At 41.1% G+C, this 13,824-nt stretch overlaps 1 protein-coding gene across 2 annotated transcripts in view; it reads left to right on the top strand.

Annotated features, from left to right (window-relative positions):
• Positions 1 to 13,824, top strand: part of LOC122671378 (chaperone protein DnaJ-like) — a 114,591-nt gene that overhangs the window by 34,404 nt on the left and 66,363 nt on the right. For both annotated transcript variants that reach the window (XM_043868552.1, XM_043868551.1), the window contains exon 2: positions 7,311 to 7,379. In XM_043868552.1, coding sequence (XP_043724487.1) covers positions 7,311 to 7,379 — 69 coding nt within the window. The remainder of the gene's footprint in view (positions 1 to 7,310; positions 7,380 to 13,824) is intronic.

Raw genomic sequence — 13,824 nt, 5'->3', positions numbered from 1 at the left:
GGCAAGGGTAGGGGGAGCAGCTCAGGCCCAAGGAGCCGGGGCATGGCACTACGAGAAGTGGAGGCACTTCGGTGACGACGGTTGTAAGAGCAACCAAGGGAAGGAGTTGCCAGGGGAACTGAAGGGACAGGGGACTTACAGAGATTTTTGGTTAAAGGAGGGGGGGGTCAGGTAAAAGAGAAGAAGAGGGACCCAGGTTACGATCCAGAATGTCTCCAACTCGATCCACAAGGGAATGGGCCACTGAAGAGGACAAATAGTCAAAAGTGGGGGCCACACGGATGGAAAGGTTAGGAATGGAAGGCACGTGGGTTACAAGGGGTAAAGATGGAATAGAAGGAATAGGGGTTACCAGGGGTAAAGATGGAATTAAATGGTTAGTAGAAGAGGAGGTAGCAGCCAAGTGGGCTGAGGGTCCCACAGAATGGGGAAGAGGGGAAAAAGAAGAGTTAGCATTAAAGGGGAAAGGGGCAGACTGAACCTGGGAAAGAGAAGGCGAGATAGCATTCACAAAAGGAAGAAGGAGTTCAGGTCTCTGTTGGGAATCAGGCTGCAAAGTCGGAGAGGATACCGACAAAAGAAGCGACAACTCTCGAGGAGCCAAGGAGAGATCACCAGGGATGACAGAGTGCCCATCAGGGAGCGGCGTTGCCATTCATGAGCGGCTACGAGGTAAAGCAGAGTCGTAGATCTTCTCGAGGCAAGGGTCAACCTCTGAGCAAGGTTCAGAGGCTAAAGCTGCAAAACGATTGTGCCCAGTGGGTAAAGCAGGGGTTCCCAAGATGCTTTGTTGATCCTTCGGAGCATGACGTAGCTGCCGACGGTGATTTTTGGATCGAGTTCTATTGTGAGATCTTCCTCTGGCCTGAGGAGAAGCTTCAGCCGTAGCAATCAACGAGGTCAATGGGGTGTCCTCGTGAGGAAGAACCTCAGAATCAGGGGCAAGCTCGACTAGAGAGGTGATATAAGCTTTTGGAGAGCAGAGAGCAGAATCGTGACCAAACAGCTTGCAAACCAGACAGTGGGGGGGGCTTCCAGTCATAATGGACTTCCTGTTCAAAGGAGAAATCCTCCCCTTCCTTCACAATGATGGAAGATGGCAGAGGCAAATCGGCAGCAACTTCAACACAGATGCGAGCAAACGCAAGACGAGTCTTCCTTAAAGTTCGAACATCAGAGAAAAGAGGTTTTCCCAGGACAGAGCCCACAGTACTCAAGCCCTCAATACACCAATAATGGAGAGGAAGGCCAGGCAAGGAGATCCAAAGAGGGATAGATGAGGGATCAACTCGACAAAGCTGAAGATGTCGATGCCATTGACGAAGAAATATGGGTTTTTTCCCAACTTGTCAGGGACCTCCTTCCAGCACTCGAAGTTTATCAATTTCATCAGAAAACTTGAAAATAAAGAAGCCATTGTCGAGGAGGAAGGTTTCAAAAATACCGTTAGTTCTCCATTGCTTAGAGAGGGATAGTTTGACAATGTGGAAAGGGGGCCTAGAGCCAAGGAAGTGCCTAACTAAGCAAGACTCCCAGATTTTTGCTTCATCTTCTAGAAAACCAGAGGGGCAAAGAGCAACTTTAGAAGAACCAACAACAGAGGGAGCAACAAAATGGAGGGGTAGACCTTCGGATGAGGCTGTAGGTGAGCAGGAAGGATTGAAAAAGGAGGTCCTTTTGGGAGCAGAAACAGTAGGGGATGCTAGCGCAGAGACAGAAGCAGGGGGTGGAGAGAATGGAGGAGGAACAGTTTCTGGAGAAGCAGCAGTGAGATGACAGGATACAGGAGATGGAGAAAGAGAGGGAGAGGTAGCAGACATCTCACCGGCCGGAAAAACTGCCCTTCAGGTCACCGGAGGTTCCATGGAACGAGATGTTAAGGACCTGCTCAGGCAGAACCGTCTTATTAGAGATTTATTGGGGTTATTGCTGTTGCCATTTTCAGCAATTAATTTCTTGTGTTGCTGCTTTTTGTTGGAGCATTTCTTTGCATCATCATGACAGGTTCAGACTCCTCTTTTGCAACTTCTGGGCTTGATGGACAGTCCCGGACAGAGTTCCTTCCCCTTGCTGCTCTTATCAAGCTCAATAGGACAAATTACCTCAAGTGGTCTCGGACTACCTACTTGACCATTGCTGGTCGTGGCCTTACTGGCCATATTCTTGGGACTAACCCCATGCCGGCTGAACCTGGTGCTCCACAAGAGAAGTGGATGTCACATGATGCTATGGTGATGTCTTATTTGCTCTAGTCTATGCAACCAGATCTGTCCGACAATTTCTTGCTTCTGGAGACAACCCATCAGATCTGGAGTGCCGCCAAGGAGAATTATGGACGTGTTGGGAATGCTGCTCAGGTGTATGAGATTCACAAGATGGCCCATGACATCACTCAAAAGGAGTTGTCTGTCTCTGCATACTATGCTGCCCTCAAAAGCTTGTGGCAGCAATTGGATCATTTCTCTACCTATCAGCCCTCTACACCTGTTGATATTGCTGCCTATCATAAACACATTGACAATATTCATGTGTATGACTTCTTGGCAGGTTTGAATGTCGAGTATCACCCTATTAGAATGCAAGTGCTGAACCAGTCTCCCTTTCCTACACTAGAGCAGTCATTTGCCATGGTTCATACAGAGGAGACTCGTCGGGCTGCGATGTTACATGCTCCTACTGTTGCTAGGTTTGCCCTACAGACTACTTCCAACCCCACTCCCATTACCATTATTGATGGTGGTAATGCTGCCTCCAAGGAGCCTGTCAAGTGTGAACACTGCAACTAGCTTTATCACACCAAGGCTCAATGTTGGAAGTTACATGGGAAGCTTGCTGATTTTGAGGTAAAAAAGGGTCGTGTGAAATCCAAACCCAAGGCAAATCTTTCCAAGTCTTCTGCTACTGCTATTGCTGCCCCATTTACTGACCTTGGGTTTACTCGGGATGAACTCCTGGCTTTCCGTCGCATGCTACAAGCCTCTTCCACTGCACCTACCACGACATTTGCACCTGCTGCCTCTTCTGGTTCTCACTTTGCCTCAGTTACTCCAGTCAGTAGTCATTGTGCATTGGTTTTCTCAGTTCCTTGGATTATAGACTCTGGTGCCACTGACCACATGGCTGGTTCTTCCCATGTGTTTCACCAGTATTTTCCCTGCTCTGGCAAAGATAGTGTTCGAGTAGCTAATGGTTCTCTTTCCCCTATTAATGGAAAGGGCTCTATTCGCTGCTCTCCTACTCTTACATTAAATTCTGTTTTGCATGTTCCTTCATTTTCTACCAATCTTCTTTCCATTAGTAGTCTAACAAAAGATTTGAACTGCAAAATAACCTTCTTTCCCTCTCATTGTGTTATCCATGATTTGGTGAAGGGGCACACGATTGGGGGTGGTAAGGTACATGGTGGTCTCTATATACTTGACATGGTCAGATTTGTTCACTAACAACATCATCTCAGCCTCATCAGTTACATTTAGCCACTTCTTTGGATCTCCATCTATGGTATTGTCAGCTTGGTCACCCTCCTCTTCAAACTTTAGCTGTTTTGTTTCTTCAATTGACTAAAGATTGTAAAAAGGATGAGTTTTTATGTGAAGCCTGTGTTTTGGCTAAACAGACTCGTTCCACTTACTCTCCATTAAATAAAAGAAGTTCTTCTCCCTTTGCTTTAGTTCATACTGATGTGTGGGGCCCTACCCGTTGTGTTTCTATTTCTGGCCATAGATGGTTTGTTTCCTTTATTGACTGCTTTACTAGGACCACTTGGGTGTATATGATGCAGCACAAGAGTGAGGTTTTTTTTATGTTTTCAACTATTTCATCATATGGTTCAGACTCAATTCAATGCCACCTTAAAAATTCTGCGGAGTGATAATGGCAGGAAGTACATGGAAGGCCAGTTCCAAAATTACTTGGCTGAAAATGGCATCCTTCATCAGACCAGCTGTGTAGAAACCCCGGCCTAGAATGGAGTGGCTGAAAGAAAAAATCGGCACCTTCTAGAAGTGGCTCGGGCAATTATGTTTGCACGGCAGATTCCTTCTCCATATTGGAGTGATGCTATCCTCACTACTGCCTACCTCATCAACCGTATGCCTACCCCTGTCCTTGATGGCCGTGCCCTTGTTGACCTTCTCCAGGGTTCTTCTTCTTTTGTGGTCCCCCCAAAAATATTTGGTTGTGTTTGCTATGCTTGCAACCATCATCTTCATGGCAAGCTCGATCCTCAGAGAGTTCAGTATATCTTTTTGGGCTACTCCGCCACCCAGAAAGGATATAAGTGTTATCTCCCACCCTCTTGGCGTACATTTGTTACCATGGACATTGTCTTCCATGAGTCCCTAGCATATTATTCTCAGCCACCTCTTTAGGGGGAGTATGATCCAATGTTTGAAGATGTGTCTGCTCTTCTACCGGCTCGTATTCAGGGGGAGCCTTTACCTCCAGAACCTCTAATGTCAACCCCCATTCCTATTCAGGGGGAGCGTAGACCTGTGAGTCAGATTCCTGTTGATAAAGTCTATATTCGGGTGTACAAAGAGAAAGTTGAGACTACCACTGCTGTACCACTTCTCCAACCGTCAGAACTTGATCCAAATCTAGACTCTGGTACATTACCTGGTAAGGATTCCTCTCTTGATTTACCTATTGCTGTCTGCAAAGGCATTAAGTCTTGCATCGAACATCTCATTTCCAATTTTGTTTCCTATGGTGCTTTGTCTCCTTCTTATCGTGCATTTGTGTTCTCTCTTTCCTCTATTTCTATTCCTAAAAAATGGCAGGAGGCAATTGCAGATCTAAAGTAGAAAGCAGCCATTATGGAAGAGATGACAACTTTATCCAAAAATGAGACGTGGGAGCTGGTGGTTCTTCCTTCGGGCAAGAAACTAGTAGGTTGCAAATGGGTGCTTGTTGTCAAGCAGAAGCTAGATAGAACAATGGACAGATATAAGGCCAGACTTGTGGCCAAGGGCTTTACTCAGACCTATGTGATTGACTATTAGGAGATGTTTGCCTTAGTTGCAAAGTTGAACACTGTTCGGGTTTTGCTGTCATATGCTGTCAATCTAGGATGGGATTGCAGCAATTGGATGTGAACAATGCATTCCTTCATGGAGAGCAGGAGGAGGTTTATATGGAGGTTCCTCTAGCTTTTTCTTGTGACAAGACTCATGGGAAAGTTTGCAGGCTGAAGAGGGCATTATATGGGCTGAAACAATCTCCTAGAGCTTGGTTTGGCAGGTTCCACAAAGCAATAATCTCGGTAGGATACAAACAGAGTAATGCGGATCACACCTTGTTCATCAAGTGAAATGGGGATAGAGTCACTCTTCTTATAGCCTATGTCGATGACATAGTTGTGACCGGTAATGATTTAGAGGAAGTTCCCACCTAAAGACCTTCTTGGGACGAGAATTTGAAATTAAAGACCTAGGACAGCTCAGGTACTTCCTTGGGATTGAAGTTTCCCGTTCTTCCAAAGGCATTTTTCTCTCCCAAAGGAAGTATGTTCTAGACCTTCTAATGCAAAAGTCGACCTCGAACCAGGGAAACCAGTGGGAGATTGATTGCAGCCAGGATCAACACGAAGGATGAACAAATTGAATAACTGAAACTTTATTGCTTTTGTTTTCTGTTTACATATGAAAGAAGAACATAGAAAAGGATAAGAATAAGAAGATAAAGAAGGGGATATAGAAGGGGGATAAGGAGATTCGGCTCTCTTAGTTAGGCTCTCTCAGCCCTGGATCTCTCACCCACAACTTTCTCGGTTAATGAATTGCACCTATATTAGACTGAATGGTTGCAAACAAGCAAAACTTTTCATTAATCAATGTCTCCCATTACAATCGATTGTGTTTGTATATATAGCCTTACAATTGATTACAATATAGGAAATATCTAAAATACGAAACTAACTAATTGAAATAAAACTCCTAAACTTGCTGGCTAAGAAACTAACGAATAGAAACTAACTAAACTAACTAAATAAGAAACTAAAATAGGAGAATATGCACCCAAATTACTGTTCTCGTGAATAATATTTTCTGACTTTTATTTTTGTCCTCTTCTACAAGCTTTGATTTGCATCACCTACTCTCAGAGACTAGTTTGTTAGGATGTCATATCCATGTGACACTCCTCTAGAAGCTACCACTCATTTGCAAGAGAAGGATGGTGATCCGGTTGATAAGGGACGATATCAACGGTTGGTGGGAAAACTAATTTCTCTCTCCCATACTAGACTAGACATTGCATTTGCAGTAAGCTTGGTCAGTCAGTTCATGCATGTTCCCTACTCCACTCATATGACTGTTGTTCTTCGTATTCTCCATTACTTGAAGTCAGCTCCAGGAAAAGGGATTCTCCTGTCTCCGTATGATCATCTTCGCATTGAGGCTTACACTGATGTTGACTGGGGTGGTAACCCTGACAAGAAATCCACTTCAGGCTATTGTACTTTTGTAGGAGGTAGCCTTGTCACATGGCGAAGTAAGAAGCAAAATATGGTGGCAAGGTCCAGTGCTGAAGCTGAATTTCGTGCCATGGCTTAAGGCATATGTGAGTTATTGTCGCTTTAGAGTTTACTCCAGGACATTAGTAGTTATGTTCATCATCCAATGATGTTGTACTGTGACAACAAAGCAGCAATCAGCATTGCCCACAATCCAGTGCAACATGATCGTACCAAGCATGTGGAGATTGACAGACACTTTATTAAGGAGAAGTTAGAAAGTGGGTAGATTTGTATACCTTTTGTGAAGTCTGATGATCAACTTGCTAATGTATTCACTAAAGGGCTAAGTGGAAAGTTATTTCATCCTAGTCTTGTCAAGTTGGGCATGTGTGATATCTATGCCCCAACTTGTGGGGGAGTGTTGAGTTATGTAACCCGATAAGGGTACTTTTGGTATTTTTCCTTGTTTATTCCCTGTTATTAGCATAGTCAGCTGTACAGGGACAACACTATAATTTTGCCTTATTATTGAATGATATATATGAAGGGGCTGAGTGAACAAACAACTCACTCAAGCCAGTCTCCTATTTTCAACTCTACATTATTCTCTCATCTTCTAACAGTCTTAAACAAGCCACCCTACAACTCCAGCCCACAAAAGCTGGCATTTTGGTACAACTCGTGAACAAGTTGATGATTGTTTGGGTCTTTGTGCTTCTTCAACTTCAAATTATTTTGCGCTTGCATTTTTCTTTTAAATTTTAGTCTGAAAAGCATGCATCCTCTTAATTGTTTTATTTTCAGTTTATTGTTTAGACACTTACTAATTTATTTACTTTCTTTATGTTTTAAGTACCATCCTGATGTCAACAAGCAACCTGGAGCAACTGAGAAGTTTAAGGAGATTAGTACTGCATATGAGGTGTGTCTTATTCAGCTCACTGTGATCCTTTATCTTGATTCTCATTATTCTTGAATTCCTTCTTGGCCATACATTTAGTAGGGAATTATATTCTGGCCTAATTTTCTGGAACCGTGAGAACCAAAATAGAACTGCCATTTTGAGAACTAGGCCAGTCTCTTATTCCTTGAAAAATTCAACTTGAATTGAGCAGTCTGTCCATATTTTTCTTACCTCTAAACATCCTAGACAATCTGGACTACCTAAGTTATACTTATTAGATTATGGATAGCCCCCTTGACTCCACTAGGATCTGTGGATTAATAACAATCCGCAACCATACACAGAATTCCACCACCAAAATTGTGTTCATATAGAAAAATGTCAAATAAAATAAGTTTATGGTTTAACTTTGGTGATCTCCCTTAGGCACTCTCTTTGGTAAATCATTTTAATTTTTAATTTTTACCTATTTAACAAAAATCATTAATGAAAACCATTTTTGGTCCAAACATAAAAATATTTTGGTAAGTGGTAACCAATAGACATAATAGATTGTGTACTAAGAAATAGGTTTGGTATACCTATGTGCATAATGATTTTATAACTTTAAAACTTGTATGGGAAAAAGGATGTATTCGGATCCTCTTCAACCAGTTGGATGCTCAGTGAGGCATCCGACGGCTGGGAGGACCCAGAAATGTACCCCAACACATGGAAGCATGCCCCTAGGTACACAAGGCAGGTTCCACCGATAGTTAAGTGATCAAAAAATATATAAAAATATATTAAAAATGCTAGTTCTTTCATAATAGTCTTTAATAAAGTCACACCAAACGGTGCATGAAAAACTAAAAATACAAGTCTATCAACAATAACATTTATAATAAACCATACCAAGTAGTTATAAGAAAAAAAAATAACACAATAAACACATCTGCTGATCATCAATCCTGATAGGCTTCCATAATATGATTTGCAATTTATTTTCGATATGCTTCCCATTTTTGGTGCTGCGTACCACCTACCACATTTGCAATGTTCATGACCTCGTCATCGTCACTATTAATATCAGTGTCTTCATCATCAAACTCTCCCCTCTCTGCTTTTTCAAAAAGCCAATCCGATGCCACTCTCTTTCTGATAAAGTTGTGTATAGTCACACAATCAATCCCAATCAATACTTGTGTCTTGAAACTATATGGGGGCATCATCTTTAAAATAGGGAAACGCTTCTTCAAGACTCTAAATGATCTCTCAATAACGATTCATAATGATGAATATGTAAAACTAAATAGCTCATCTATTCCTTGTGGTCGTCTACGTTAAAAATCATGTTGATGATGTTGAACATTCTTTAAAGGAGCCATATAGCCAGGATTATGTGTGTGTTGGAACCGCTTCCTCTAAAAGGCTGACCTTGTAGGAAAGGGAGGAAACAATATGTATATCAAACAGGAGCTCTAACACGGCAGACTATCCAAAGGTGGACACGGGTGGATAAATGCATTTTTTAACACCTGCCCGCTCCCAGTGGGACTCGATACCGTGACCCCTGCCTACTCTGATACCATGTTGGAACCGCTTCTTCTAAAAGGCCGACCTTATAGGAAAGGGAGGAAACAATATGTATATCAAACAGGAGCTCTAACACGGCGGACTATCCAAAGGTGGACACGGGTGGATAAATGCATTTTTTAACACCTACCAGAATCAACAAGATAGTATTTTCCTACAAAATTAAGATTAACAATTAGAATTCAACGTGCTCACCCAGATCTAAAACAATTTAATAACGACTACAAAATAAAAAATATGAAACGATACTTGGTGGTGGATGGGGAAATTTCAGACGAGGAATGTTGATGGCTTCCCATAATATTCGATTGTCATGTGTTGTTCCCTCCCAATAATGTAGTCCTAGATTGGTAGGAGACCAACTAGGAGCTAGTACACTAGGATCTGATATGAACTGGTAATCCGATTAGGGCAAAATATGAATTTAGGTCAAAATTAGGGTTAGGGTTTGAGGTGTTGGTTATGCTAGGCAGGTGTAAAGGAGTCTATCAATGAAGGTCCTGAGATGGTTTGATGAGTGGAAGTGTGTAAAGTGTAAACTAGAATGGCAGCAGGTTAGGGTTTCGGGTTTTTAGAATGTGTAAAGTTAGGGGATCTAGGGTTTAGAGCGGGTGTATAGGGAAATCCTTTGGATCGAGTTTTCTCTAGGGCAGAGGGTTATTCGATCCAAAATTGGGACAGAATGGTTGGCTGGTTTAGTCTGTGGGAAAATTAAGGTTTTGGGTTTTGATATGGTGATGGAGGACCTAGGGTTTGGTTGGATGAAAGGGGCCAGAAGTGTGGATCGAGTGTAGGGGCTATGCTGGAGGTGTTGTGGTTTAAGTTTGGTGTATATCTGATGGAGGAATAGGTCTGGACAGAACTAAGAGTGTGGAGAAAGATAAAAACAAAAGGGGGTAAGTTAGGGTTGGGGCAATGTAGGGTTAGGAGAAGAAGTATGGGGTTAGGGATGCTTCCAAACTTACTTGCAGTAGCAGAGAATAATCGGCAGCAGCTTGAACTGATAGTAGCTTGAATAAAAATTGAAACTTGGACAGAAAACTTGAAGGAGAGCTTGAGAGGAACCACCTGGGTTTCTCACCATAGAGTGTCGATTGGATCAAACACCAATCCCACCAATGAACCACCCAGACTTTTGACCGCAAGGTGTCGATTAGATCACACACCAATCTCACCAGCTTTGATCATACACACAAAGCAGAACATCAATAGAAGGAAGGTTGCAGTAGCTTGCAAGAGCATATTTCATAAAACAGTGAGGTAAAAAAGAGCTTTGCCTTTATTTATAATGGCCAAAGGCCTAAATTCCTATGCAGCCTAGGAATAGGAAATCCCAAATCCCAGGCTGAGTCTAAATACAAAACATTCCCTCTCTAAAATTCGTGGAGAGGTGTGGACCCTAAAATATAACTTTAAGTTAAAAAGATTTTATTCTAAAAGAATATTCTAAAATCACTTAAATTGGACCAGTGGTTCAACCGGTTCAATTTAAAACACTACAACATAAAAATAAACTAAGTATGGGTTAATCCCGTATGCAACTTACATATCCCTACTTTGGGTCCATAAAAGTGACCTATTACATTGAAAACCCATGGGATCACAGGCCCAAAATGCCTATAACCCTACCCTAGACTTATTTCTAAGGACAGAAGTGCAGTTTAGTGATAAACCTGCATCACCAAACCAGCCCAAACCTAAGTGAAGCACATATCAGACGAACATACAGCACATACGTTTTGGGTAACTTTTTTTTTCTTCTACCAGACGTATATGGTACTTGTTTTGTAACTGGAATTGATGCACTTATGTGTGTTCCATCTATTGCTCCAATGCGATTGGCAAAGAATGGATAATACTTTCGATTGGATTTGATTTAAGGTGGTGTTTCCCCAAATGAGGGTGGTACACTTGTACCATCTCTCTAGCAAATGTTTGTAGTGCTTCCAATACATTATAGAAGTGATGGCTCACTGTTTCACTTGAATGTTGAAGGCATTCCTGGATGACATCATTTCGAACATTGTGAGCCATCACAATATTGCCATTGACAATTGTTCCTCGACAGTGGTGTTTTTTGTGTTTGCCATTAAACTTCTCTCTTTTAATGCACATACCAACCTAGTGAAATGCTCCCTTGACATACGGAATAGTCTTCGAAACCTTCTTGGATGTTTATTAGGGCTTAACATTTCAAATATCCAGGCATGACCTGTGAGTTGGGGTGTATGCATTGGTTGTTTTGTAATTTGGGAAGTGGCCTCATTATCATCACTGTCGTCATCAATGCCGTCATCAATTCTCTTTTTTTGCTCCAACTGATGATGTAAGCAACTCATAATAATTGGCAACAATGAGCCTTCCTCATTGAGAAATATTTCATTGTCACTATCCATAGCAATTGATCATACATAATAACTCATATTAATACATATAAATTAAACTTTCAAAATTCAAAATGAAAAAAAAAAAATCACACACAATCTAACAAAAACAACTAGAAAATATTTCCAAACTACGGACACCTATAGGTCCAACTTTGAAAATATTAAATGGCCATAACATGGCACACATAGTCCTACAAAAACAACTACAAAAATATTCACACACATTATGAGTCTTACAAGTAAAAGCTATAAAATATTTGAAACCACACAAACACATAAGCTAAATTTTCTATCATGCATCAAATAGAGGATCTAGACTCCTATCTTGCTTTCCTCTCAATTGTTCTACGAAGCCATGGTAAACAAGAAGATTCATGCATCAAAACGAATCCATGTCTTTTAGTTGGTTCATCAAGCACGTCTATAGCCATAACATGGTCGATAGTACTAGGCTCAATCTCGTCCATAGCGTTCAGAATCTGATAAGCCATCACAGTTGAGTTGGCAATTGTTCCTTGGATAGATGCTTTTTTCAACTCTAACAAAGACTCCATATCTGCTCTTCTTTGCTCTTCCAGAGAAAGCATTCTATCAATAGCTTCTCCCATATTGGGATTGTCACTACTTTTTGATCTCTTAGATGACCCATAGCACTCTTCTTCTTGTTCTTTATATTTAACACCTCAATTGGCTCATTATCATCATTTGAGTCATCGGTAAGTTTACAACACTATTGGAAAAAAAACCCCCTTTGGTGTTGTTGGTGGCCGTTCGTCAGTGGTGCAAACTGTACCATCCTCATCAACAACAACACCGTGAAATAATTCTTCATTTTGCAAGGGAGCATTCTTAAAGTGCTTTCCTTTGTCATCATTCTGCAATTTTATTTGACATCAAATGATTGTCCAATATTATTTTGGATTCTAGACAGAAAATTATAATTTGATTTGCTATATGAGGGTTTACCTTTGAATAAGCATTCCAATGCTCATTACTAAGTGGATCAACGGTTCCTAGATCAGTGTTCCACCCCCAACCGCTAGTCTTATTTTTTAAATACAACCATGCTTGCCACAAAGTGGTGCAGATCAGAGCTTGAAGAAGAGGACAAAAATAAAAGTCAGAAAATACTGTTCACGTGAACAGTAACACTAGTTACTGTTCACAAGAACAATAATTTGGGTGCATACTCTCCTATTTTAGTTTATTATTTAGTTTAGTTTAGTTAGTTTCTATTTTCTTTGTTTCTAAGTTAGAGTTTCTATTTTAGTTGCTTAGATTTTATTTAGAAGTTTCTATTTCAATTAGTTTCTATTTTAGTTTCATTGCTTGTAATCCAAGTCTCAGCCTTATAAAGATCTTGCTATTTTATTGTTTCTAAATATTATAGTTTCCAATTTTACGATTTGTCAAAGTTAAAACTTTCTAATTTTTGTAACTTGAGGAGCAAGTCATTGCTTCCTATTTAATATGGAAGGCTTTTAGAAGCCAAGGAGACGATTTGAATAGTTGAATGAAAGAATTGCTTTGAAGCAAAAGATTCTCTTGTCCAATGGCTGTGACATGAAGGGCTGGGGGGCCTGGCTGGTGAGAGCCGAATCTCCTTATCCCCTTCTCTCTTCTGCTCCTATCCTCTATTACTTCTCTTATTTGATTCCCTACTGTTCCTGCTTCTGTGTGACTGCAATCAAGTGCTGCAACCTGCTACTACATCTGTGAAGATCTAGAGAGCATCCTAAAAAAAACAACTGAATCTGCTGTTGCTGTCCAGAGGCAAAGAAGGCCACTTTCCTCACTTGCAGCTGCATCAGTTCCTTATTCACTGCTGCTGATTCGAAGGTCTTGATCTCAGCACTCTTCCGCCCAATCTGAGTGATACTTGGAGAACTGCTTCATGCTCCCAAGGAGCCCACTAGAGCTCAGTCTTGAACCCTGCTGCTGTTCCTTTCATTGTATCGATCCTATTGCAATCGATCTCCCGCTGGTTTCCCTGGTTCGAGGTCTACTTTTGCATTACAAAGCTTTCAAATGTTCCATTTATTCCTAGGTTGCACCATGGTTACTTTCTTCTTGAATCTTTGGTTAAATTCTTTCAAGATGTGGGCCCATCCTTCGTGAAAGATGTATTCAACTTGTACCATTTGTGTGAACTTGCCGATGACTCTCATTAGTCCAACAATATGATGATTCTCTTATACCTACTTCATACCTACTTCAACCTCCTTTCCATGATCCATCTGAAATAAATTCTTTTCCTAACAAATAAAGAAAGAATGTAACATGATTATAAAATGTTGAACCTATACTAAGTGCCTCTAAAATCATCATCATTTTGCACCTCTATTTTCATACAAAGTGGCAGTTACAGCAGTATGCAATAATTGGAACATGCAATGAAAAAGAAACAAAGCATCCTGATATCCCACACACACAAAACATTCCCAATTATAAGAGGTAAGTCCCATTTCACAACCAAAATAACCTAAGAAAGAAGAAAATTC

The sequence above is a fragment of the Telopea speciosissima genome, chromosome 8 (assembly GCF_018873765.1).
Source record: "Telopea speciosissima isolate NSW1024214 ecotype Mountain lineage chromosome 8, Tspe_v1, whole genome shotgun sequence".
NCBI lineage: Eukaryota > Viridiplantae > Streptophyta > Magnoliopsida > Proteales > Proteaceae > Telopea > Telopea speciosissima.
This window is presented reverse-complemented; position numbering and strand designations above follow the sequence as displayed.